General features: G+C 39.3%; 1 protein-coding gene across 2 annotated transcripts; it reads right to left on the reverse strand.

The window, feature by feature from the left end:
- Positions 1-1,134: 1,134 nt before the first annotated feature.
- LOC120554412 (fibronectin type III domain-containing protein 4-like) lies at positions 1,135-23,513 on the reverse strand. 2 transcript variants are annotated; one of them, XM_039793311.1, is made up of 8 exons: positions 22,725-23,513; positions 12,573-12,642; positions 11,760-11,875; positions 7,521-7,622; positions 5,899-6,001; positions 5,267-5,356; positions 3,532-3,698; positions 1,135-2,040 (listed from the first exon to the last, which is right to left on the reverse strand). In XM_039793311.1, exons 2-8 carry the CDS (start codon positions 12,586-12,588, stop codon positions 1,999-2,001), a joined length of 636 nt encoding a protein of 211 aa, XP_039649245.1. In that variant the 5' UTR covers positions 12,589-12,642; positions 22,725-23,513; the 3' UTR covers positions 1,135-1,998. The 2 variants fall into 2 exon arrangements, with proteins under 2 accessions (XP_039649245.1, XP_039649244.1); XM_039793310.1 differs by lacking the exon at positions 12,573-12,642 and having other exon boundaries at positions 22,725-23,512.
- Positions 23,514-26,542: the final 3,029 nt, after the last annotated feature.

Below are 26,542 nucleotides of genomic sequence, written 5' to 3' on the forward strand. Positions count from 1 at the left end.
AATATGTTGTAAATTCACTGAATAAATGCTTCAAATCTCAGTGTTTGTCCTCATTGAAATGTTATTCCAGAAAAATATCTCTTCGTATGTGCACACAGATATTGACTCAAAACCAATCAAGAATATTGTCTACCCGCACGTGCACACGGGCTATTGATTAACTGTATATGTTAATCATCCTGCATGTGCAGATGAAATGCTGAGTGTGCGCATGTGCTACTACCACAGCATTTCTTTCATTTGTTTTTATTGAAACTGGAGAATACAGAGTCAGACATTTCTAATCAGACACTTGATTCACAAACTTAATATTCAAGTTACCGCCATGTAATATGGAGCAACACGGATAATAAAACAAATGACATTTAAAAACAGATATTTTTCACATAATAATGGTGAAAAACTCTTGACGTCTTTGGAGTTTGATTATGACATTGGAGATGAGATAATATATTGTCATTTCCAGATTCCCTGGTTTCATTGTACATTCAAGAAAGAGCTGTCAGTGATAATATCCTCACCATGACCCAGACGTCCTATCATTGTGTGAGCAAACTGCTCCATCTTAAGGCCAAGATTTCTTCTACATCCCATTCATTTACCAAAAAGGGGGGCGAGATGCATTTGCTTCCTGTTGCAAATCAAACATGGCTGATCTTTGCAAGTCTACCGGGGTTGAGGGGGGCGAACATGACGTCTCATTCAAGAAGCATTGATTGTTGCAGTTTTAGGATTTCCTTATGTGTATAATAACTGTATGTTGAAAGACGTCAAGCAGCAGAGTAGGAGATATGCTTCTAGTCTCTTTCTGGCCATAATGTAAAGGATAATTCCAGTTTTTCATACTTTTTTACAACTTGAATTTTTGTGGCCAGAGATCTTGCAGCAACATTGTTAAACAGGATAAGATCCACTACGTAGACGTGTGGCATATAAAGAACGGAAGATGGATCTTTTGTGTTGTAGCCCCAATTTTTGTTTAATGTTAATAAATGTTGCCTCATTGCATCTGGATGTGATTCTAATTATACATTTACATCTGTATTTTATGTAATTTGCAAGTTCAACCAATATTGAAATTATATATATATATATATATATATATATATATATATATATATATATATATATATATATATATATATATATATATAGTGGCTTGATTTGCAGCTGTTGCATTCTGGTAACTATGCTAATAGGTGAATAATGTTTCTAAACAACTTCATTTCATGAGTTTCATGATCATTAGTCATATTTTTAAGACTTGTGATAACAATATAGAGTACACATAGAAACATATCTGATCACATTAATTAAATGGCAAAATTATGACTTGATTTTATCAAAACCTACTATACTTACTACTTACTTTGACCTATATACATATTCTAATTACTGTGCATATAATACACTATTTCTGATGTTACTGTACATCAAATTACTGATTAGGAGATGAAAAATACAGATGAGGGGAAGTTATATGTAGAAATTGCACATGTAAACACAAACACACACACACTCTTGCATTCATATCTTCAACAAGAAGTTGTCTCAGATTTGACACAGACCTTTTTTTGAATTAATTTGAGGCCGACATGCTGGCGAATATTTACAATCAGTCTTTGAAATCAGAGACACGACATTATAGAAATAAAGCATTTTTTGTACAACAGGAAATGAGTTTGGCTGCAGGTCAGAATGTGTCCTCTTGCACTGAACTGCTCTTGGGAAAAGCTCTAAAAAAAGCTGCAGTGGTGAAGTATGTCTTAATGCTGCCGTCTGCCACTAGAGAGCAGTAGTCATCCATTTCCTCCACAGTTTCAATTGCATGGAGTGCTACTTACTTTCTCCATATTTTACAATAAATCAGACTCTCAGTCAGGTCTATAAATTCTCCACTTTTGGTGATAATCCCACTGAAGTTCCTTGGGCGTCACCACTGACTCCAGCCGTCCTGCTCTGCACAGTAAGTTGAGTCTCACAACCAAACGTCCAAACTCAGACCCTAATGATGCTGATGGAGGAGGAGGCTCTGTGGAGCTGAAACAGAGAGAGGGAAGAGTGAGAGGGAGCTGTATTCAGAAACACATGAGTCATATACAGAGAGGTTCACATATATGAACATGACTCATACACCTCAGAGTGTGGGATATATTCACATGCACCGCCATGTGCCTTCATGCACTTTATATATATATAATGTCTGTTGCACTTTATACATAATGTCTGTTAGAGATTTATTCACTAATTAATGGCCTGTGCATTGATCCTCGACCTTTAAGACACACTCAGATGAAGTTCTCACTTCATTGAGTTCATGTTTTGGCTGAAAAAAAGATGTAATTCGGACTGTGGGGAGGATGAGGAGAAACTCCATGTTATCGTGGCACCCAGACATTAAATAAATCACATTTGGCACATCTTGTTTTGCTCGTGTTTCTCTGCCCTGAGGCACCATGTGTAAAAGCAAGACATTTTTAATGTATTCCGCCTCTAAATCTGACATCTTTCTTCTTTAACATGCATCCTCACCACACAGTTTAAGCATATATACCATTTTAATGTAATTGTTCATAATCCAATTTGACATTTAACCTTGTAAATTATTATAAACTCATGCTATGCAGCCAAACTTTATTCAAATTTTACTTGTACTCTGTTATAAAGAGAATAAGGTGATTTTTCCAATTTTACAGATACTTTGGGGGGGAAATATAAGGACATTAAAGGATTAATGATCTCCTGTGAAGTGCTGAAGTGATAAGAGGACTAATTGGACAGCAATATTTTTAATGAGTGATTCATCGTTTAACAATTGATAAACAAATCTCTACATAATCATATATATGGTTATTAAATCCAATATTCAGTGTGGGTACATTTCCACAGTCACGGTCTCACTGAAAGAACATATTTCCAAGATTGCTACCAAAATAAATCCACAATATTCAAATTAAGACTATGCACTATCAATGCAAGTAGAATCAATTTGCATCTGCAAACATATAACATCATGGACAATGGTCCTTCTCTTTGAGCTTCATGATTTAGGTGTGATCTGACCTTGGTTGTAAGGATTATAAAATACATTTTGATGTTAATGTTGCAGCTCCTCAGCACCTTCCATTCCCCACTCATTGATTTCTCATCATCTTAAGAGAACTGAGAGATTACTGTGAACACGAGTGCTGCAGTGGCAGCCGAGACTGACTGATCCGACTCGAGTTTATCGTCTCATGTTTGGAGACAGAGCTCCATCGGCAGACTGCATGCAAAGCAAACTAACAAGCTCTCTCTGTTTCCAGCCTGGTTGTTTTATATTTAGCCACAATGGCAGCGGCTCTGGTTGCTAGGAGATCTCGGATGCAACTACAAAGGCTCTCTACAGAGACTAAACAAAATACTCCTGGCAGCCAAGAATGATCATGCATTATAGAGAGGGGCTGCAACCAAACGAAAGCGATGGAGAAGAAAAGTTTGGAAAGATGGAAGAGTTTGTTAATGAAGTGTAGGGAGATAGAGATGAGTCACCCTGCTGCTGTGCAGGGCTCCATTGTGGTAGATGGGGGAGCTGCCGGCTGAAGCGTTGTAGTAGGGGGGAGCTGCTCGGACCAGCGGCCTCTTGCTTTTGTCTTTGCTGCTGTTGGAGTCGTTGTCCTTGATGATGTCATACTGCCGGCAGAAGAGGGCGATGACAGCTGGGGAGGGAGGTGACCCGAAACAACGTCAAAAACACATCAACAGTCAGCAAATACTCCCAGTATACTGTATCTGTCTACGCCAATGATGGAGCACTCAAGTCCTGGACTCGCACTCGAGTCCTGGACTCGCACTCGAGTCCGACTCTAGGACTCGGAAGTTGGATGAAGTTTATGACTACTTTTATGTGTAACAGGCAGTGATGAAGTACTCAAGTCCGACTCGAGACGCTATTTTCTGGACTCGTGACTCGACTCGGACTCAGGTAATGGTGACTCGACTCTGACTCTTCTTTGGTGACTCAGACTTGGACTCTGACTAACACTGGGGACTCGAGACTCAACTCGGACTCGACAGTTGGTGACTCGACTACAACGTTGGTCTACGCTACAACATTTTACTAACAAAACATATCAGACGTGCTCACAGACACACGTTAGACTTATCACGCCACGCATCGACTGTAAGTTAGGAAAAAGTGCTTTTAACTTTTACGCTCCTGACAGATGGGACTGGCTTCAGGATTCTCTCAAATTAGAACAACTGGTTTCCATTGGGACGTTCAAGATGATGCTTGAAAATGTGTTACACAGGGACTGCTCTTGATTTTAATTGCCCTCTTATTCGCCTACATCAGTGATTCTCATTTGTTTTTATTGTTTATATGTACTGTCATTTTTAGATTGTTCCTTCATTATTATTTTTTTTTTACATATTGTAATTTGGGTATTGTTTTATTGTCAGATTATTTTTATGATCATATTATTTGTACTGTAATTTTTGAGAATTGTTAATATTTCTTTTTATTTGTGCTGTCATCAGGGCATCATTGGAAAAGAGAGCTTGCTCTCAGTGGCCCTCCCGGAATAAAGAAAGGTTACAAATACAAATCCTTATCTACGCACGAGAAAACACATCCATACATTTAAAAGTCTTTTCATTTTATTTTGGGTAATCTGAAGGGGTGGGGGAAAAAAAATCTAAAAAGCCTAGTATCGCAATATTTTCCGTGGGAATACTGTATCGATACACAGACGCAGAGTATGGATCTATTATTATATACGTGTTGGTCAGTTCGTCTGCTTGATAATCTCATTTTGCAGCCATAAAAGTGAAGTGAGATGAACAAACAGGGAAATTTATCGTTTTAGATAAAACAGATGTTGACAAAGTTTCCTTTTGGGAACCTAATTTGAAATTGGGAAAATGTTGAAGTTGGAAAAAAGGTCGTGAGGCCTCTGGTGATTCCCACCCCTAGTAATCTGTGACGGCATTTCTCCCTGTTTTCAGAATATTTACAAACCAAACAATCTATTGATTAACGGAGAAAATAATCAGCAGATTAATCCATAATGAAAAATAATCATTCAAAATGAGCTCCAGCTCAAGCAACTGCAACAGTAAAACCTTGCTTTTACATTAATGCATGAGTCATAATAATCTAATGATAGAATATATAATAGTATAACAGTCACAGAGGACATTTTTATTCTTTTAACAATTTAACTACATTTTCCTGATTATTCTTACATACTTTTATTCAACATGTTTAATACTTTGCCCACACCTGCCCACAGCAGCAGCACAGTGGTGATAATGAGCAGCTCTCCTGTCTGTAAGTGAGGAGTCATGCCCAAGCCCTCCATCGCCGGTTCATCTAAAGAGAAATACAGAAAACAAAGTCACAAGATGAACATTTACATGTGTACAATGATGGCTTCATTAATCCCCAGAAGGGAAACTACTTTGGTCGCCAATGCACAAAAAAAGCGCCAAGCTAGCTGTTTCGCCCTATTTCCAGGCTTTATGCTACGCTAAGCTAACCAGCTGCTGGCTGTAGCTACAAACTGTACAGACACGAGAGTGGTATTGATCTCATCTAATCCTCAACGAGACAAGCAATCAGCGTTGAGCGATTACTTTTGTAAACTTTGTTGGCAAGGTTAAGCGTACAATTCTGTTTCTCAAATTAAGACGGGGAAAGGTGTAGGTCTTGGTGGTTTAACTTGCACATACAAATGTTTGTTTTATTTTGACTTTTTCCTTTTAAAAATGCACATTTTTAGTGATAAACTGCAAGCCATGGTGTTAGGAAATTGAAATAAGTAAGTTAAAGAGTACAATATATGTAATATATACGTGTGTGTGTGTGTGTGTGTGTGTGTGTGTGTGTGTGTGTGTGTGTGTGTGTGTTTTTACGGTGGTCCAGTACTCCGGCTGGATAATGGTCACTCCTCTCCAGAGTCCTGAAGTGGATGGCACGGCTAGGTTGGCTGTCACCATGTGGCCCAACAGACTGCACCTAAACACCCCCCCCCCCCAGAAAGGAGTGTTTCTTTAGGTGAAAGCATGAAGCACTCCTTGTATATTTAAGGAAGAGAGGTTGGACTTCTTTACAGCGGATCACGGGGTACATTCCCAGCTGACATTAATGGAGGACGACATTATGTAACAATGACAGGAAACTGGCCTGCGAGGGTATATTTAGCGAGTGAATGGTGCTTTGGTTTTTTGGCCGTGATCCTGAATGATCACTGGAGGACGAGCAGGACTGTAAATGCAGAAGCAGACTGGAAGCTTGGAAGACAAAAAAGAAAATATAGATTTCAGATAAAGACCCACTTAGGGACAGCTAACCGAGGAAAGTGAGAATCCATCCAAAACATGATTTGATTGTGAGTTTGCACTCAAACAGAACATTGAGATCGCAGCTGAGTTTGATAGCAGAAAATATTAAGTTTGACAATTATACAGTTAGAGAAATCCATCACAGAGGAACATTAAGATACACAAGAGGTCTAACTGTGCCTCCGCCTACACATTACAACCAAAGGATAGCCATTCTAGGAAAATTACTAACCATGGCAGAAGTGGGTGCAAAACAAAAGTTATCTACAACACTTCATCACAAAAAAAGTCCCTCAATTTCCAAAAATACTTTTTTTAATTGGAAAGTTGCAAGTTTAAGCTCTGCAAACCATCCTTGAGCAAAAAAGGCCCACAATGACAAGTCCTTCACCAAACTCCACAGAGAAATTCTCTTTTTTTACCGTCCTCTCATCTCCAATAAGGTCAGAGTTGAATGGTTCAAATCTCCAGCTCCTGGTGCTGGCTAGCCTTCAGTGCTTTGCTCAATGACACTTCTGCAGGACTCTGGCTTGCTGACGAGCACATTCTACGAGTTCTCCATCTGAAGGACAATTTGTATCAGTCTATTAAGTCTATAATGGATTATAAAAAGTTGAATAGAGTCATGATAATGGAGTCACATTAGAGTGTCCTCCATCAGAGAGTAGCTGTAGCTTGTGCTGCTGTTTGATTAAAAAAAAAAACAACAACTTTAATTACACACTGAGAGGAAGTTAATATGAATGTCCTTCTATGTGGTTTATCTGGTGGTTACAGCTGCACCGCAGACATCTGTAGAAAGCCTCTCATTGGCTGCAGCTGTCATGAATTTGTGGTTTTAACTTTTACACACTACAAAAGAATATCGACTCAAATCCATTTGCTGGCTTTTCCCAGAGCTTTCATTGATATATTGGTAGTTAATAGGGTAGCGAGAAGTCCAAGACTATTTATTAATGCCAACTTTTAGAATTTATAAACCATGAAGTTACATCTGAGAATTTAAAACTTATAAACCTGCTTCATGGTAATCTATCATCAACATATCAGGTATTTATTGTCAGATGTACCCTAATATTTTCTATTAGACGTCTATGTGTGTGTGTGTGTGTGTGTGTGTGTGTGTGTGTGTGTGTGTGTGTGTGTGTGTGTGTGTGTGTGTGTGTGTGTGCATGCGTGTGTGTGCAGCTCACCTGGACGCTGTAGTGTGTGTCCTCGTCCAGGTCCCACAGCACACACCAGCGGCTGGACGTGTTCACCTCTCGGATGGAGCGCTGCATCAGGCCGTCCTGCCTCTGGAGACGAGCAGAAACAAGGACATGTAATACCCTGCCTCTGGGAGACACGTTCAAACACAAAGACATGTCGTAAAAACCCCACTGCACCATCGTGCCTAATTTAACATTGTTATTTCACAATTTCCAGACGGACATAATAAAATCCCCCGCTGTTACAAGCAGCTTCACTTCACTCGTATAAATTCGGCTCAAACACCTACCTAACCCACTGGGGGGGAATTAGGTCTGCAGGCAAGGTTTGGAAGAAACAGAAGAAACACATGTACACAGGCAGAGATGCTACAAATATCACCATCCTGTAGTTCGCAGATAAACAGATTTTGACCTGGGGGAAATACATCTTTAAATAATCAGGTTCACTCAGAAGGATTTGGGCTTAGCTTAAATGCTTACTACTTACAGTAGGACTCTGGCAAAACAATGACACTGTATTCTCATTTAGACATCATACCATTAAGGGAAAACAGTGAGTCAAATCCACTTATTATCACCTTTCCAGTAAATAAGATCAGTAAAAAGTTGCTGATTTTACACATCCAGCAGTTACGTTTTCATTCATTTGGAGTTGTGCTTCAGTCCACTTCATGAATATAAGTCCAAGGTTCTTTCTCTTTAAGCTCTGTTTTGGGGAAACATTTGTCCTTTGGCAGGACGCTCAAGGCTCTCCAGATGTCTGAATCATCTGAGTGGTGTCCTCTGCTCCTCTGGCAGCTCTGGGATGGCCAGTGAGGAAGCTTTTATTGTCCCAAAGCACTAAAGAACCATCATATATAAAATATCCTTATGGAGGTTAAAAGTTAATCAATACCAGTGACTCAGCTGTAAGATTCTCTGATTCTCTGAGGATTAAAAGACTGTAAAGTCTCCTCGCTTCTGCTCTTTAAGAAGCGAACGCCCGGTAATATTTAAATTTCCGCCTCCGTTTCATTTGTATTTTTGTTCATAAATGCCACACTTTTTCTTTGCACTTCTGCCAGCTGAACCTGCGTCTTTAACATTCCCTTTAAAGTTTCTCCAGTGCCACGCAACATTAAATCAAACTGAAGGTTTTGCAGGGTCTTTAAATCCTGTGGCTGTACAAGTGATCGTGGCACTTTCCAAAAAGAAACAATCAGTATGGTGTGACATGAAAAAAACTAACTTTTAGCTGGGTTGGTTAGAGTTTAATTGAGACAAGCTGCCCCAGAGGCTTTTTAAAAGCTCGGTAAAATGTGTCTTCACTGAGGACTCTGACCCCGAAATCAGGGGAAGACAAAGTTTGGTTACAAAGCTATTTTTAGGTAAGGAAAGAAGTCAGCAGCTTAATGTATTCCAGCAGTGAAGTGCAGCAGATAAACAAACCTCTTTCTGTCACAGGCTGACAGTTTTCTTCTTGCAGCAGGTAAAGAAACACGCCTACAGTTCAAACACACCTATCTGCACCTGCAGCATGGATTTATTTGATCAAGGTCCACCCACATATACACATGAATCATCAATTAACCCTGTGATAGTTTGGGATTTATGAATCAGAATGAGGATTATTGTGCATCTCAGACACACAATCTCAAATTGGGTTCCTTCCTTTCTCGGGTTACTTGCGTGTATGAAAGTGCTGTTGCATAATGTGTGAATCTCAGCAGCCGGAGCTTCTGGGATATGTAACAACTTCAGATGAGTGAAGCAACTCGTTGTCTGAGCACATTCACTCGTCCTGCTTCTCCTTCACTAACAGAAGGCTCAGCTTGTTACTGAAAGGAAAGCGGATATGAAATAATCTCCTAAAGAAAGCTGGTATACACTGGTGGGATGTAACTAAGTACATTTACTCAAGTACTGTACTTACTGTAAGTACAAATGTTGAGTCTTTTTCTTTTCATGCCACTTTCTACTTCTACTCCGCTACATTTCACAGAGAAATATTTTACTTTTTACTCCGCTACATTCATCTGACATCTTTAGTTACTAGTTACTTTACAAATTAAGATGTTTGCACACAAAACACACGCACGTGTTAATAAAATAGGATGTTTTATTATAAATTAAACTAGCCGACAATATGACGGCCTACAAGTCCAGCTGAGATGATTAGACCATTAAACACACAACTGGTTGGATCCTTTACCTTTTCTACAATGGGAGTATTTTTCTACATTGAGAACTTTTACTTTTAATACTTTAAGTACATTTTCCTGATGATACTTACATACTTTTACTTAGTAACCTTTTCAATGCAGGGTTTTTACTTGTAACAGAGTATTTTACAGAGTGGTATTAGTACTTTACATAAGTCCACTAGCAGGTATATGTGTGTCCAAACCAAGCCTAAAGCCTGACATGGGATCATTGGTGCTTTTACACCATAAAAGCAGAAACAGTCCTGAAGACATGCATGATTGACTGCAGCTTTTTATATAACTGCATCCTGTGAAGTCTTTTGTACATTTCACCCTCAGCCAGAGCACCTTTTGATGACTAACAGAAGAAAAAAAGGAGCTCAGTAGATAAAACTGCATTCATATCCTCTACCTGCTCCAATCATCCCTATTAATATTAGAGTATGGTTCTTGCATAAGAGCTTTCTAAGGTCGTGGCAGGAGATGTTTTACATCCTCATCCTCTGTTATCTCGCAAATGCCAAGAGGCTGATGGATTCTGAGTCAGACGTGAGACGACTTTAAAAAAAACATAAAAACCACAAGAGTTGTCTGGCATGGCCGCCGCTGTGGATGCTCCTCCTGTGATACGAGTCCCGGCCAAATCATTTCCACTAATGGAGACAACTCCTTCTCACAGCTCAGCTAGTGTCGGATTGTCCTGTTGCCAAACTGTGGGTGGTAAAAACTGATTAGAATGAAGCAAGATGAGTTAGCAGCTTGGCTTCAAGAGGGAAACCAAATGAGGTGATATATGAGCAGAATGTGTCTAGAGATTCCTAACACGGTGTATTTGTACCGCAAGGGGGGGGGGGGGCTTCTGTAATGGAGCGAGTGTGAAAACACGGTAGTTTTGCAACTAACTTGAAAAAATAGTTTAATTTGAATAAAACACCCACATACTGAGTCAGCTGTGACACTTGAACACTATGTGCTGCTATTGAGATGAAAAGTTGAAATAGTAAGCTAAAGGCAACATGATGACAAGATGATGGTTGTAATAGCTGTTAGTAATGGATACATTGTGAGGAAATGTGTCTAAAAGTAATGGATTCATGGATAAAATAGACAAAGTGAAGGATATGCAGTGAAATAGCTGTACAAATCGTTTCAATCGAGAGATAAATAGACAGGTTTACAGTTTAAACAATGAGCTATTTGTAATTTGGTTCATATATTGCTTTTTGATATTTGAGTAAGTATCATATGTGAATAATGTGAAAAACCTAAATAAAAACTATGTTAAAGAAAAAATAAAATTAGTTGAAATAGTTAGCTGTAAGTATTAGACAGTTGAATTTGGTGGTGGATTAATTGTTCTAATCAAAGTGTTTTACGTAATTCATAGCGGCAATTACATCCAAAGTTAAGCTAAAAGCTATTGGTCTATTAGTCGGTTTCCACTTATTAACCACATTTCTATTACCAATATTTGTCTGTTGCTTCTTTGTCTTCTTTTGGCTGGAAACGTTTGTAATCAGATCTGTTTTTTAAAGTACCTGCATCAACCGGCAGCCAGCCTTGGCATTACAAGTTTATTATTTATGAGTGAGTTCCTCTGACATTTCCAAACTTTTAAAAGGAGACTAGAAGTTCCTGGCCCTGTGAATGATGCAGCGTTTTGAAAACCTCATTTGAAAAGAATGAAGTCCTCAAGAGATAAACAAAAAAATATATATACATAATTCATCTAAGGGAAAGCTGTCTTCCAGCCCTGCGCATGGCAGCGATCCAAGTTTTCTGAACGATTCATAATTAATACCCCTTCCATTTGTATCCCTGCTAAATTAACTGGCCGTCAACCAAATGAGAGTACAGAGAGGACAAAGGGTTCGATCAGGGCGAGTTTGACGTGATACAGATAGACTAATTATTTTCCAAGCTTTTTGAGGATTAGAGCAATTAAGAAAAATCAATCTTTCAGCTGAGCATATAGCAAATATTCTCACATACACACACACACACACACACAAAGAGTGATGATACTATTTTACTGTACCTGCTGCGAGATGGAATATCCAATGACAGTGTCTCCCTGAGGAACGTTCCAGGTCACCATGGCCGAGTGCGCCCTCAGCTGGGTCACCGATATGTTCACCGGGGCTGCTGGCACAGCTGTTGAAACACACACACACACACACACACACACACACACACACACACACACACACACACACACATTACTTCTTAGGGACGGTCAGTAACACACTTTAGATTCTACACGTCTAGTTTGCAGAGGCATTCGTGTCCTGCTGCAGCAAAGACAACTCAAACTCTGCTGCAGTTCCTAGAAATACACTACATGGCCGAAAAGTATGTGAACATGCCAACATTATACCCATATGCGCATTAATCTGCTGCTATAACAGCCCCCCCCCACCCCCCACTCCTCTGGTTCCAGGCTTTTCACCAAATGTTGATCTGCTAACAAGAAAGTGAATAAGCATACTGTATTTCCCAAAATGTCAAACTAACAATCCACAAAAGATTAAAGCTTCTTTGATTACAGCTGGTGTTCCCTGACTAATGTACAATTCTCCCTTAGTGCTTTCAGTGTGCTGAACACAGAAAACAAACCGCCACACTGATACTCCGTCATAACCCGGTGTGTTTTTGCCAGTGTTTCCATTCCTGTCCAAGGGTCCTTGAGCAAGGCACGTGTATTTGGTCTGGATTAAAGTGTCTGTTAAATGGCTGGAATGTAAATGTATGATCATGTGCAAAAGAAGAGATTCTCTCTCACACACACACACACACACACACACACACACACACACACACACACACACACACACACACACACTGTACTTACACACTTGAAGGCTCATACTAATGATCCTCTGGGGGCAGGTTAAAACTGATGGGAAATCTGAAGTGTTCAGCTAAGAGAGTGAGAGAGATTTTTTATATTGTTAAAAGCTATGACCTCCACTGAGAGGAGGGACACAGAAGGTAAATAACTATTAAATAATAAAGTATTACTGTACTTATTTATTTATTTTTACAGCTGGTAGTTAGGAGGGAAGAAGGGAAGTGAAAAAGAGAATAAATAAAGGGTTATAGAAACAGAGAAAAAGGCTGGAAGACAAATGTTTTCCTCAAAAGCTAAACAATCAGAAAGAAACAGTCTGAAAAAGAGAAAAATGAAGGGATACAGACAAAAAATGTGAGAAAAGAAAGACTGAAAAAAACACAAGCAAGAAAGAAAATGGAAGAAAAAGAAAGTGATAGACAAGGCAAAAAGACATGAAAACAAGAAGATGAAACATGAAAGAAAAACAAGAAAGAAAGAAAAGAGAGAAAGACAGACAGAAACAAGACAGAAGGAAACTCAAAAAAGAGACAAAGACTAAATGAGACAAAAAGACAGAAATAAACAAGAGAAATACAAAAAAGAGAGAAAAGGAGGCAGCAAGAAAGACATAAAGGGAAGACAAGATGAGACATAAAACCCAGAGAGAAATGATGAGCAGACATCCCTCTTCCCTCTGGGTGATGATTTAAGATGTGATGGAATCAATAACTGGATATATAGGAGCTATAGATGACTTCACTTTATCCAATCCAACTTCTTCTTTTAGTGCAGGAGGACAGGAATAGCAACTCCACATTTCTCATCCATTTATCTGGCTGCAGAAAGCAATTCATATATGCCTGTGTGTTTCCGTGTGTGTGTGTGTGTGTGTGGTTTAAAACACACACACACACACACACATCAGAATGGAAAAGGTGCCGGCACAGCAGCCAATTAAGGCGTCAAGGCTGAAGAGGGACATTCAAATGCTGAGGTTTTGCATTATGGCAAATTAACGTCCAACTGAAATCTGAATTCTCTTCACGTTCCGTGTTAGAAAATAGAAACAATGATGATACAGCAGCTGCTGTGCATGTGTTATCAAAAGAGGACGAAACAAAGAAGCACGGCAGATTTCGAGAACACATGCAAATGGGGAAAACACAACCAAAAACAGGAACGCTCTGCAAGTAAAACATGATGCACACGGCTGGGACAACGCTTGTCGTTGCCATGGTTTTGGGCTCATGGAGTTATTGGGGTCGGCTTTCTGTCAGTGGTTGTTGGAAAATCAGATGGAGTTATAAACATTGTGATCTCACGATTGAGATATTATTGCAAAGCTGATTGTGTCATGTAAAGTCTGCCTCCATTATAACTCAGGTGTTAGTCTTGTATTTAGTCTCTTTACAGAGAATAGACAGTCACTGAAATATTAATCATGTATTCTTATTAATACATCTTTTCCAATCCAATTCCACTTCTAAGGTGTGCATTAGTGGCTATCGCAAATTTATTCCATAAATATATTTAAGTTTTAATTTGGATTACTAGTATCTTAAATTTGTTATGCTTTGCAGATGTTAGTTGTTAATGGTGAAACAAGTTGCACCAACTATATACTTTCTTATATTACTTCTTTCTTTATGTTTTCAAATTAAATTAGCTTCTCTTCATCTTTCATTGATGTTTCTTTATCCTAATGATGTAATTATTATTTTATTTCATTATATTCATTGTGTTGTTTTTGGTCTGATGCGCTTCCAGATACTACATAAACACGACTGCAGTGGTGGAAGAAGTATTCAGACCTTTTACTTAAGTAAAGTACAGTAAGTAAAGTACTAATCTCACACTGTAAATATACTCCCTGCATTGGAAATGTTACTTTAGGAAAATGTAATGTATGTAAGTGTCATCAGGACAATTTACTTGAAGTATTAAACTTAAAAGTAAAAGTTCTCAATGCAGAAACATCCTCCCATTTTAAAGTGTAAAGGATCCAACCAGTTGTGTGTTTAATGGTCTAATCATCTCTGCTGGACTTGTAGGCTGTTACATTGTTTGGTTTGGTAGTTTCATTTATAATAAAACATCAGATTTTATAAACACATACATGTGTTTTGTGTGCAAAAAGTTTCATTTGTAAAGTAACTAACGCTGTAACAGATGAATAGTGGAGTAAAAAGTACAATATTTCTCTCTGAAATGTAGCGCAGTAGAAGTAGAAAGTGGCATGAAAAGAAAAGACTCAAGTAAAGTACAAGTACCTCAACATTTGTACTTAAGTACAATACTTGACTAAATGTACTTAGTTACATTCCACCATTGCAGAAATGTCCGCAGCATCGCCTCCTTTTTGCTGTAAAAACAGATGAAAGTGCTCAATCCCAGGCTGCTGGACACCAACTGCACTGACACCAACTCTCCAACCAAGCATTCGGCGGCAGACAGACTAAAAAAGTACCAAACCGAAAGCATCCAGTCGGGCTCCTTGGTGCACGACCATGAATGTCAAACTCTATCTCGGGCTAACAAGCTAACGGCAGTTCATTATGCAAGCCAGCCGTGCTCTGCTCCCTGCTCAGTCATTCAAATTAACATCAACATGCTTCCTTTTAAACGGTCATACAAAATAATCAATAATATGTGATAGAGTGCATCAAGTTCCTTCAATCTGTCTGTGTTTTCCCAACATTTCTCAGAATGCCCTTTGACAGTCCACAGGGAAGGCTTATGAACCTGTCGCACTCAGCGTGTGTAGGTGGAGTGAGCAAGAACAAAAAAAAGTGGGAGGCTTGTTTTTTCACTTGAAAAAACGCAACCTGCCCTGTGGCTGCAATGCATTCTGGTCTATTTCCTGATACTGTGGGCGTAGAATCTGGCCACTGTGCTGATTAATTCCTCTCTGTATAATTATTGAATGTCTGAGCTAAATGGATGCTGCAGAAAATGCTCTTTGATTTGGAGAAACTGACTGGAAACCTCATGTTTAATGCAGAATTTCTCCATTTTCCATCATTCTCTGAGATTAAATGCTGCACAATATAGCCAAAAGTAAGCGAACACCCAAACATCACCTTATTCTAAAAATTTTCTGCAAGATTTCGGAGCCTGGCTGCAGGGATTTGCTTCCATTCAGCAAGCAAAATTTAGTGGCTCAATTGTTGCAAGTGAACACAAACAAACACATTCACTTTAGGCTGCCCAAAGTGAGGTGAAACGTGCAACACGTATTGTGGGCTTTAGGACTCAAATTCTACAGAAGAATCAGGTCGGTGCACATTTGCTTGCTAACATCTATACAGTGTGTTGGCAAATAAACAGACTTTTGCTGCAACTGAATACAATATCATTCAGTAAATGCATGCAAACGTACATTCTTCATACTTTGTGATGTGTTTTTCTACCATTTACCTGGTGTTGTTGAAACTGATAACTTTTAAGAGTTGTAAAATCCTTGAATGCCATTTTAAACTCCTGCCCAACATTCAGACATCTACAGTAATAAGCCTTCTGATTCAAAAATCTGTCACTCAAAATGGACTTGTATTTTATGTCAAGTGAATTTTATATATATATATATATATATATATATATATATATATATATATATATATATATATACATAGCCCAGTATCACAAATCACAAACCATCCCTCTGTCCATAGACCCTCAATTCGCATAAGAAAAAGCCCTTTAACAGGGAAAGAATGAAAGAAACCTCAGGAAGAATGAGAATCAGAAAAGGATTTATTGTCAACACTTACAAGGACTTTGCCTTGGTGGTTGGTGGGTACATAAACAAACATATTAAACAGAGCTACAGAGGAGGGATCGTCTCCCTGGACACCTCACCAAACATGCTTCCACCAACGGTCTCCTGCATCTTTTCAATCAGCGCTGTTTACGGTCTAAACACCTAGTAACGCAATGCAAAACATTGCTTCACTGTCCGAATACATCTTTCCTGAGTTCAGCAACTGATGTTGGACGATAAGGACCGGCTCATAGTTGGAACAGAACTTATTAAGTTCATGTCAGGTCAAGTTCTTCTACACCATTCTGGGGAAAAAAAAACATCTCTTTATGGAGCTGGCTTTGTGCACAGGGAATGGTCAAGTTTAAAGAGGAAATGGTCTCCTCCAAACCGTTGCTACAAAGTTGGAAGCACAATATTGTTTAAAATATCACCCACATATGCATGTCCACATACTTTTGGTAACATAGTGCATCTATTCACAGAAGGACCTTTTAGGAGGATTTTTGCTTTACAGAGAGAATAAAGGACATACAAACCAAATCTCATCCTCCACCTACAGTACACACACACACACACACACACACACACACACACACACACACGCACACACACACTGCACGCACACACGCACACACACACGCACACACACACACACACACACACACACACACACACACACACACACACACACACACACACACGCACACACACGCACACACACACACGTTCCCTTGTCTCTGCCAATGACAAGATCCCCCTCAAACTCCCATCATGTTACACGCTAAGAAATCCCAACGGCTCTTATCTGCCAGGGCTGCAATCAAGTGCACACACACAGCGAATAGACCTTTGCAAATACATTATACAAACTGGGGGAGGGGATGAGAGGGGAGGCTTAGATGGAGTCAGGAAGACAGAGGAAAAGAGATGGAGATGAGAGAGAGAGGACGACAGAAAGAGGAAGAGGAGGATGAAAGATGACAGGAATATGACAGAACAATGGATGAATGAGTCAGAGGGGGAAAAGGGGGAAAAGACAGCAATTATCTCGGGCAGATATCAAGAGATGGCAAGGGAATTTTCAATCTTCTGGTTTTGAGTTAAAAGGCAGACGAAGGGCAAAGTGAGATGGATGGACAGGGGGGAGAAAACGAGATCAATGATGAAGGGAGTGGTAAAAGATGGAGAGAGGGTGGAGAGAAAACCAGGAGAATGAGAATATGGTATATTGATTCACTTGTGAAATATAGCAGTTCAGATGGACTTAAGTGCACGTGCACACACACACACACACACACACACACACACACACACACACACACACACACACACACACACACACACACACACACACACACACACACACACACACACACACACACACACACGTCCTTGTGTGTCCTTCATGTTTTCGGCTAGTTTGCCCACATTATTTATTTATACAGATCATTTTTTAAACATTGCATTTAGCCACCTTTCCAGCCTAGAATTCTTCTTTATTAAGATGAATTAGGGATTCTAAAATTGTGTTTTTCTCTCAAATCTATTAATATAAAATATATCGTATCGCCATTCACAAAATGTAACATAACAGATTACATCCAACCCCTACCCTCTTAATAGAAGAAAAACTGTTAAAAAACAGAAGTTAAACCATAAAAGAGCTTTGCTACTCCACAACTTAAATTATATTAACCCATGCTGATCAAGGATTTATTTTACATTAATAATTATTTTAGTGTGAATGAATGAACAAGTCTTTTTTTTTTATAGTTCCAAAAAGTGTCTATTTAGGTGTTATCCTGCAGCAAACAGCAGTTTTTCCCATCACCAAGCAATAAAAAAAAGTATAGTTATAATTATAGTCAGGACTTCTGTTTTATTCCATTCAATCTCAACATTTCACAAGAAATTACAGTGGAAGCTTACGGTTACGTCTTAAATGCATCACCTATGGCCTGGAAATGTTAAGGAGTTCGTGACATCATTCGTAGGAGATAACATTGGTTCTTCTACAGTACACCAGACTGGGAGATCTGCTTCACAAAGCTTTTGGTAAGATTTAAACCGAAGACTCCATATTTCGTATAAATCTTATTTTGTTTGCGCTTAAAAGAAAGTCACCATTTTCTCTGCCTCCAGGAAACGTTCCAAAAATGAATAATTTTAGGGACAGAGGCATTTATGACAAAGACATTCAATACATTTTGCCAAAATCTCTGAATTTCTGCACATTCAAAATACAAAAGGAATAGGTACCCTTTCATCTTTTAGTTAAAGTTCAAATGGCTAGTCTATTTCCTGAAAATGCCCTCTTAGATAGATGATGCATGCTTCCATAAAAGTACTCCAAAAAAAAAAAAAGATACCTCTTAAAACATACAAAATAAAACATGTCAAGCTGTTTGAGGTCATGACCTGTTCTTAATAAATATTACAAACATTTATTTAAGAATATTTTGCTATCATTATTGCAACAAGTGGACTCATATAGCTAAAGTGGCAAAATGAAAACACTGTGCAAAAGAGAGGAACAGTTTACTTTTGAGGATCCCCCTCATCTTTCTGCACTTATTTGGGTCCTAAGAAGGATAGAAAAACACACGCACCCACACACCCGGTGGTTTTGATCTTTCCAAACAATGTTCTATTTATTTATTGTACTACGAGACGGACAAAAGCTTCTGCCAAACGTACATTTTCTTGTCTGATCCAGCATGGCGTTTCTCTGCAGCTCCAAGCGACACAACAATGACTGCGTCTCCACCAGCGACAAAAACCACAACATGCCTCGTGACAGCTGTTGTTTACATCACTTCTCCTGGAGTAGAGTGACTGTGACGTATGACTCGGAGTGTAAATCAAAGCCAAGTCACAGTTTGCTGATAGACTCAGACAGTCTAATCTGGCTAATGGCTCCCTACCCTCTCTGGGACGGATGGCTGCTCTGTGTGTGTGTGTGTGTGTGCGTGCGCGTGCGTGCGTGTGTGTGTGTTTGAGATACAGAAACAACCTGTGCATGCTGATTAAGTATACAGTATGATCATGGGCGTGGGGCACGGGACTACGAAGACCTGACGACTGAGAGAGACACAAAACACAACACTTGTTATAATGCAAAATGAGCATTTTGTCTCTCTGTGTTCACTTTGCATCTTTTTGCGTCCGTTTTAAGTCTACGTAGTTGTTTTGTCTCTCTTTATGGTCATTTTGAGTCTCTTTGCAGCTTTACTTGTCTTTGCAGCTGTTTTGTCTTTCTTTGCGGCCACTTGTTTACCTTTTTGTGGTAATTTTGTGACTCTTTGTTGGAATTCTGCATCTTTTTGTGGTTATTTTATGTCTTTGTGGCAGTTTTGCATCTTTTTTTGTGGTCATTCTCTCTCTTTGTAGTCGTTTTCTGTCTCTCGCTTGATTGACTCTCAAACAACAGCAGTAAACAGTCGCTCCATACAGAGGCACAGACACAGGGGGCCCCTGATCCCTCAGGCCCTGGGGCCTGTTATCGGTAGGCCCACTCAGTAATCTTCCATGACTATGATTATATAACCGTAAGACATGACGTGATAAGACTTTAAATTCTTTTTTAACTTTTCTGCAAGTCAACTGAAAGTTGCTAATCATTGTCTGATTAATTATGGAACAACAGCTTTGATCTTGACCCAAATGTCAGCAATTACCTGAGAATTTTAATTTACCCTCAGGCGGTCGAGTTTAGTCACGTTTCACCAAAACCCATCAAAGTGATGCTGCAAAAGTGAAACAACTCGGGTAGAAGAACCCCCAAAGGAGACCATGGGATCATTGAAATCATCAGGATTCCAGAGAAGATCAGAGTGAGCAAAGACAATAAATAACCACAATCAACGATGAGAGGAGCAGTGATGTGAAGCAGAAAGAAAGCCCTCCCTGTATGAATAAAGAAGCTCTTTGCCCTGCTTCTGTTCAATAACAACCTCCCGTGCTCCCAGTGGGTGCATTTGTATGTTCCCCTTTGCACTGCTTCTGTGCAGCTTCTGTCTTTAAGCTCCTTTTCCAAAATACATTGAAGAATTTTAGGTCTGAAAACGAACGGCAGCTATGGTATGGTAGCTGTCAGGGGATTGTGGCGATGCAGGACAATGTGAGGAAATTGCTGCCTTTCTGGAGAGTTGGTGGGGATTCCATGCCCACCATGAACTACAACATAACATGTTTGAATCCGACCAGGGGCCGGGCCTCGTTTCCTGTCATCTCTCCACTATTGCTATCAAATGATGGCATAAAATAACCCCAAAATACTACAAAATACATCACTGAAACACATGAAACATCACAGATTCCTAAGCATACAAGTACTTCTTGTACATGTTAAACTTTCATGACAACTGAGGGAACTCAACTGGAAGCTCCAGAACAGCTACTAAATGGCAGTGTTACTAGTACTTGAGATCGGTCTCTGTCTCGAGACCACTTTTCGAAGGTCTCGGTCTCGACCACATGTTTACTCCGTCTCGTCTCGGTCTCAGATAAAGAGGAGTCAGGCCTTTTATTTCAGGACCGGTTATTTTATCAAAGAATTTCTCATGATACTCTTCTGCCAATAAAAGAGGTGAATGAAGAAGAATCTGGTCTTGGTCTTGTCTCTGTCTCAACCCCTCAAAGTCTTGGTCTTGTTTCAGTCTCGATACACTCTGGTCTGGATGATGACTCAGTGTGGATTTAGGTGGCCTTGACTACAGCACTGTTAAATGGACCTCAAGGTCCACTGCTCTTTTCACAGTCAAGAATGATTTTTGACTTTTTAAGATATCTTAAAAGAGTCGTGCAGTATATACCTATGTAAATAACAATGTATATAACAATGTTTCCACGTAAGATATAAGATAGATTTCAGATATTTCTCCTAAAACCTTGTGTGAATAAAACTGTTTGCCCTGCCTTCCGTAACATTTTCTAGTGATTTATGTTTAAAGCCAATACTGAACAAGAAAAGGCTTTTCGTCATTTAACCTAGGGCAAAGAGCAGCAGGATGCTGAGCTCCTGTTATTATGGGATGTTTCTGTCATGAAAGCCACGTGGGGAAATATACAAGGCACACTTCATTGGCTAAATTAATACAGAGCCTCGTAAAAGCAGATTAGTCGCCTGTTGGTAATCAGCCAAGGAGACGCACGTTGATTTTTGCTAAAGGTTGCTCTTCATAAAACCTTTTATAAAGATAGAGAGAGCAGAAATCTCACCAGTGATTTGGATGATTTAAGTGCATTGCTGCTACCGCTAATTAAACAGGCCAGAGAGTGAGAGAGAGACCTTTAAAACCCTAATCCCGTGATAGACATTCAATTACGGTTTTGACAGTTTTACAACAGCTGTTTGTCTTGTTGAAATGTACGGCGTAAATACAGTACAGCAACCCCCCACTCAACCCAAATCACACATTTAGTCACATGTGAATGTAATGCTGTGCATCCTGTTTACCCTTTTTGTTCCACCTTTAGTAGCTTTAAGTGTATTAGGATGATGTTATTCCACACTGCCTCATGTTTACAGAGTGAAATGTGTTTTCATGGCTGTTTTTTGTGTGATTTTATACAGATTTCTCCAAAATGTAGCCCAACATATCTATTGCTGTCTTTAGAAACATTTGGATCCCCGCTAACATTTTAAATGAAGTGATCTGGGTTTAAGCAATGTTTTGCCTGCACAGCATGAGGTTATATTGACTGGAGCACCAGCGGGTTAAAGATGAATCAATGCAGAGACAAAGATGCATTTAAGAGATGTTTGCACTGAGAACAAAGGAAAACAACCATCATTTTGTCCAAAATACTGCGTGAATATGGTCATCTTTTCATGTCACCACGAACACAGAATGTCAGAACATGATGAAAAAGACCAAACAGCTTGCACTGTGAACACTGGAAATTAGATTAATTTCCTTCCTTTTTTTTGTCCAAAATCCAGCATGAAGATTAACATTTTAAAAAGTCCCTTTTGTTTACAGACAAAACATCTCCCAAAGACTTAAAGGCATGCCTCAATAAGTGACCTCAGAAACAACTGAATTATCCACTTAACCGATCAGCATCTCTTACAGTCATAATGGTATTTATTGATGTTAAAAATGTTATTTCTGTAAACACATAGAAATCATCATTCCACTTTCACAAATCAGCTTAATATTGGTTCTTTTATGAGAGATGTGGTTGGAGAGACAAACAAAAACACATGATGTGTTTAAGCAAATGTGTTGGATGACAATGGTCTGCTTCTAATACATTCTTTGCATGTAAGCACATTTAAAACACACATCATACCCCTGGTACAAAAATCTCCTCATTAACGGAATTCTGCCAGATTTTTGCACCTGGACTTCACTTTGACGATGACTATTATATTGAAAATGAGAAACCAAACAGAGACTCACTTGCTCCGACCATCCCCGGTGTTTGCCAGCAGGCCAGCAACAGCAGCAGCCCGAGGTGTAGGTGAAGAGACGCGGTCATAACCTTCTCCGTCTCCGCAACACGCACGGACGCACGAACACACACCTCTGGCTCTTCAGCACGCCTTCTCCTCTTCCCTCCTCTAACTCTCCTGCGTTTCACTGGAACTTTCCCCACAGGGTTACTACTGTTCCTACATCATCTCCATCTCTTACAACCAGAGCATGCACTGCTTCCTCTTCTTGCGTCGGTTTTACTCCCAACTTGCGCAAAGTAGGTCAGCAGGTATGCAACTGCGATTTCAAATACGCTGAATGAATATGAAACGACACTTCTCAGTCGCGTCGCGCAGCAGAGGCAGCATAATCCCGCAGCCCGGGGAAGCTAACAGGTAGTTGGACCCTCGTCGCCTCTGCATGTATAGAGCGGGCACGATTTTGCGTCAAACGTCAGATGGAGACGCAGAAATATGTGCCACTGTCCGCGGCAGCCAGGTGGAAGGTCGCGGGGAGTTTCAACACCGCAGACAGCGCTCAGGCAGGGCGGCTGGCATTTCAGCGAAGGAGAAAGAAAACATCGGCGTTGTTTGGAGGATTTCAATAAATAAAAGAGAAGAAGATAATAGTGGGGCTCACGGGAAGAGGGTGGCGCGTCTCATCCAGGTTTAATCTGACAGATTATGGGAAGCCTGGAGGAGCAGAAAATGTCTGTCTGCAGGAGGCTTCGGCGCAAACTCCTCCAGCAAACCACACACACACACACACACACACACACACACACACACACACACACACACACACACACACACACACACACACACACACACACACACACAAACACACACACACACACACACACACACAAAAAACACACAGAGTTAGAAATCCTGTCACTACACTGGGGATGGAGGAAGGAGGAGGGAGGGAGAGAATGGTGCATTTCATCACTCGGAATTCCAGCACTTGTGTGTTGTGATCAACACGGGGGCGGAACTGTTGATTATGTAATCAGATTACATTTGACATATGCCTTTACAGTACTGGATTAAAACAATCCTATATTCATTTGTACATTAACTCAAAGTACAAAAAAAAATGTTGTATGCTATTGTATTACATTTCAGATGAGAATAGTGTAATTTTCTTTTACTCCACTACATTTGACAGATATAGTTGCTTTAAAGATTACGGTTTGACATAAAAAAATGTGATAAGCTTGTTAAACACACCAAATCCCAACCTTTTGGCTTATACAAAAAGCCCCTTTTCACTTTTCTAATGTTTAGCAGTTCTACTAAAAATACAATTACCCATTCATTGCAAAGAACTGTTTGAGGCCTCAAGAGATAAAATTTTATATTTAATTTTTTAAAGATTGGAGAAAAGTCCAAACATTAACTTTGACCTCTCAGATTTATCTTGTGAGTCTTTAAAAAAAAAGCATGATCCCTAGATTGAGATCACCACAGCACAGTACTTTTATAAAAACAAAACCCTCAAAATGTAGATAAAAGTCAAAAGAAATAATTTAAATGTATATTGTTAGCTCTTGAAGGGGTCTAGGCCTTCAGGTTGGGAACATAAAAGATCCTATTGACGCCACTATAATATCACTTTAAATCCATGTAGCATTATTGAAATGAAGTATTAAAAACCAGGTAAACACTGTAAATGGAGAAAAATAAATTCCCTATAGTAACATTACGAGGTAGGGTTATATATATATTATAGCAGAAGAGAGCACACTATTTTCTGTTCGTTATATTCTCATAATAACTTCAGGTGTGGCAGCCATGTGTCCATAAAATGGAGCATTTGACCTTGCTCGTAAAATCGAGTCCATAAACAAAGACATGCTCCCGACCTCTTGTGAGGCCTTTTCTATGGTGTAAACTGGCATTTGTCCCAGATTTGGTGTCAAAAATAAATACCTGTTTAATAAAGTCCTTTAAAAGCTGCGGGCGGCAATTACTCAGTGACCGTATTCACACATCATTAATCTTCAGGTTGAAGCCTTTCGACATGATTTATTTGACTTATTTTCACGGCAAAGTCATACAGTTGGACATATCTGACATTTGATATTGATTCAAGATCAAGGCAGGGTTTTAACTCTTGGTTTCCTGGGCTCGAACAGCACCGTAATTATTTAACAATCCTCTGATGCACAGCAGATTCTTCATCATGGTCAAATGAAAGTTGGAGGTCTACAGTATGGACTTCATCAGGAAATGTTACATTGCTCCATTTGGAGAAACACCTCTCCAGTTATGGATGAATCTCTCCAGACTATTAGGGTGTGATAATTTGCAGTTTACCAATGAAAAATAATACATAGTTGTATATGTGTATTAAGTAAAAAGATCCACAAAGTCAGAAAACCAATAAAAACAACCTGCAACTGCATTTAAAAGTCAGTTTAATTGAAGTACAGCATCATTTTCTGTGAGTTTTAAACAGCATGGTATACAGAAAACAGCATACTGCCAGGATCAGTACTTGTTAGGTTACATTTAGTACGTAGTATGGCAATGAAGTAACTCTTCTGCCACATGGTGTCGCCATTTAGTGCAACTAAGAGTGCTGCGCACCAATCCCCTACAAAAAAACATGAACTTATAAAACATGACATCATGTTTTCTACGTTAAATCTTAGTCTGCAAAGTTACTAAAGCTGTAATGTATTGCAGTAAAAAAGTACTATATTTCCCTCTGAGATGAAGTGGGGTAGAAGTATAAAGGAGAATACGGTAAAGTGGAAAAACTCAAATAAAGTACCTCAAATGTGTGACTAAGTATAGAACTTGAGTTAATGTACTTAGTCACATCGCAGCACTGCAGATACTAGTTGTATGCAGTGTCTCAGATTTCCTACTGTTTCCACAGCTTGTGTACAAGAAATCCACATACTCAGATTTAGTACAGTAAGAATTTGATGAGAATGTTACACTGCAACTTTGGAACATATCAATTAAACACACACACACACACACACACACAAAAAAGTTGAATCTTGGCTTTCTTTTTTCTTTTTGTTGACTATAATCTCTCTCAGCTGTCTCCCCATCCATAATCAGTGTTAACCGTTTGCAGCTGCAGTGTCACCATCAACAGCACACTCAAAAATCACACGCTTGTTAGTATTCATGGAGACTTTGAGTGTTTGCATAATGTTTCATTGTGTTTTGCACAAGCTGTACGGCTTAAAACCTGTTCAGAAGTTTTCATGTTTTTATTTCTTAAAACATTGAATTAAATGTATATTTAAACGTGGCTTTTTTGACTATTGGCTTATTTTATTTTTTTCTGTTTATTTGTGTCAAAAGAGCCGCACTGAACCTACTTTGGTTCAATGTTGTAGAACAATAAAACATGAAAACTTCCAAGTGGGGGTGAATACACTCTAATAGGCAATGTAAGGACAGTGGAGAAACGTTATAGCTTTGTGTGAAAGTCTATGGGGTCACAGATCTGTGAAATAAATTATCCATACACAGAACCAGTATTTTCCTTTGTTGACAGCTGATTTCAGACATCTGCTCAGGACGCCTCCCTGTGGCTGTTTTATAACTGGGAAGAGGATTAAGAACATGCCGGAGGGTTTAAATACCCCATCTGGTCTGGGAACGCCTCGGGATCCCCCAGAAAAAGCAGAATCATCTGCAGGAAAGAAAGGACTTTTGCTCCACAAAGGCAGAGAGATGCATCTATAGAAGCGGTGAAGTTTAGAAAAGTTTTCAAGCTGGCCAGAAAACTGCAGAACAGATACAAAGGCTGTAATACGTTCATCTTATGTCTTT

Source organism: Perca fluviatilis, chromosome 24 (genome assembly GCF_010015445.1).
Source record: "Perca fluviatilis chromosome 24, GENO_Pfluv_1.0, whole genome shotgun sequence".
Taxonomy (NCBI): domain Eukaryota; kingdom Metazoa; phylum Chordata; class Actinopteri; order Perciformes; family Percidae; genus Perca; species Perca fluviatilis.

Bases quoted from the DNA above. Each gene is read 5' to 3' on its own strand.
- LOC120554412 (XM_039793310.1), bottom strand. From the start codon at position 22,803: ATGACCGCGTCTCTTCACCTACACCTCGGGCTGCTGCTGTTGCTGGCC. The intron at 11,876-22,724 runs GTGAGTCTCTGT...GTGTTTCAACAG, and splicing joins ACCGGGGATGGTCGGAGCAA to CTGTGCCAGCAGCCCCGGTG. The intron at 2,041-3,531 runs GTGACTCATCTC...TCTCTGTTTCAG, and splicing joins GAGCCCTGCACAGCAGCAGG to CTCCACAGAGCCTCCTCCTC.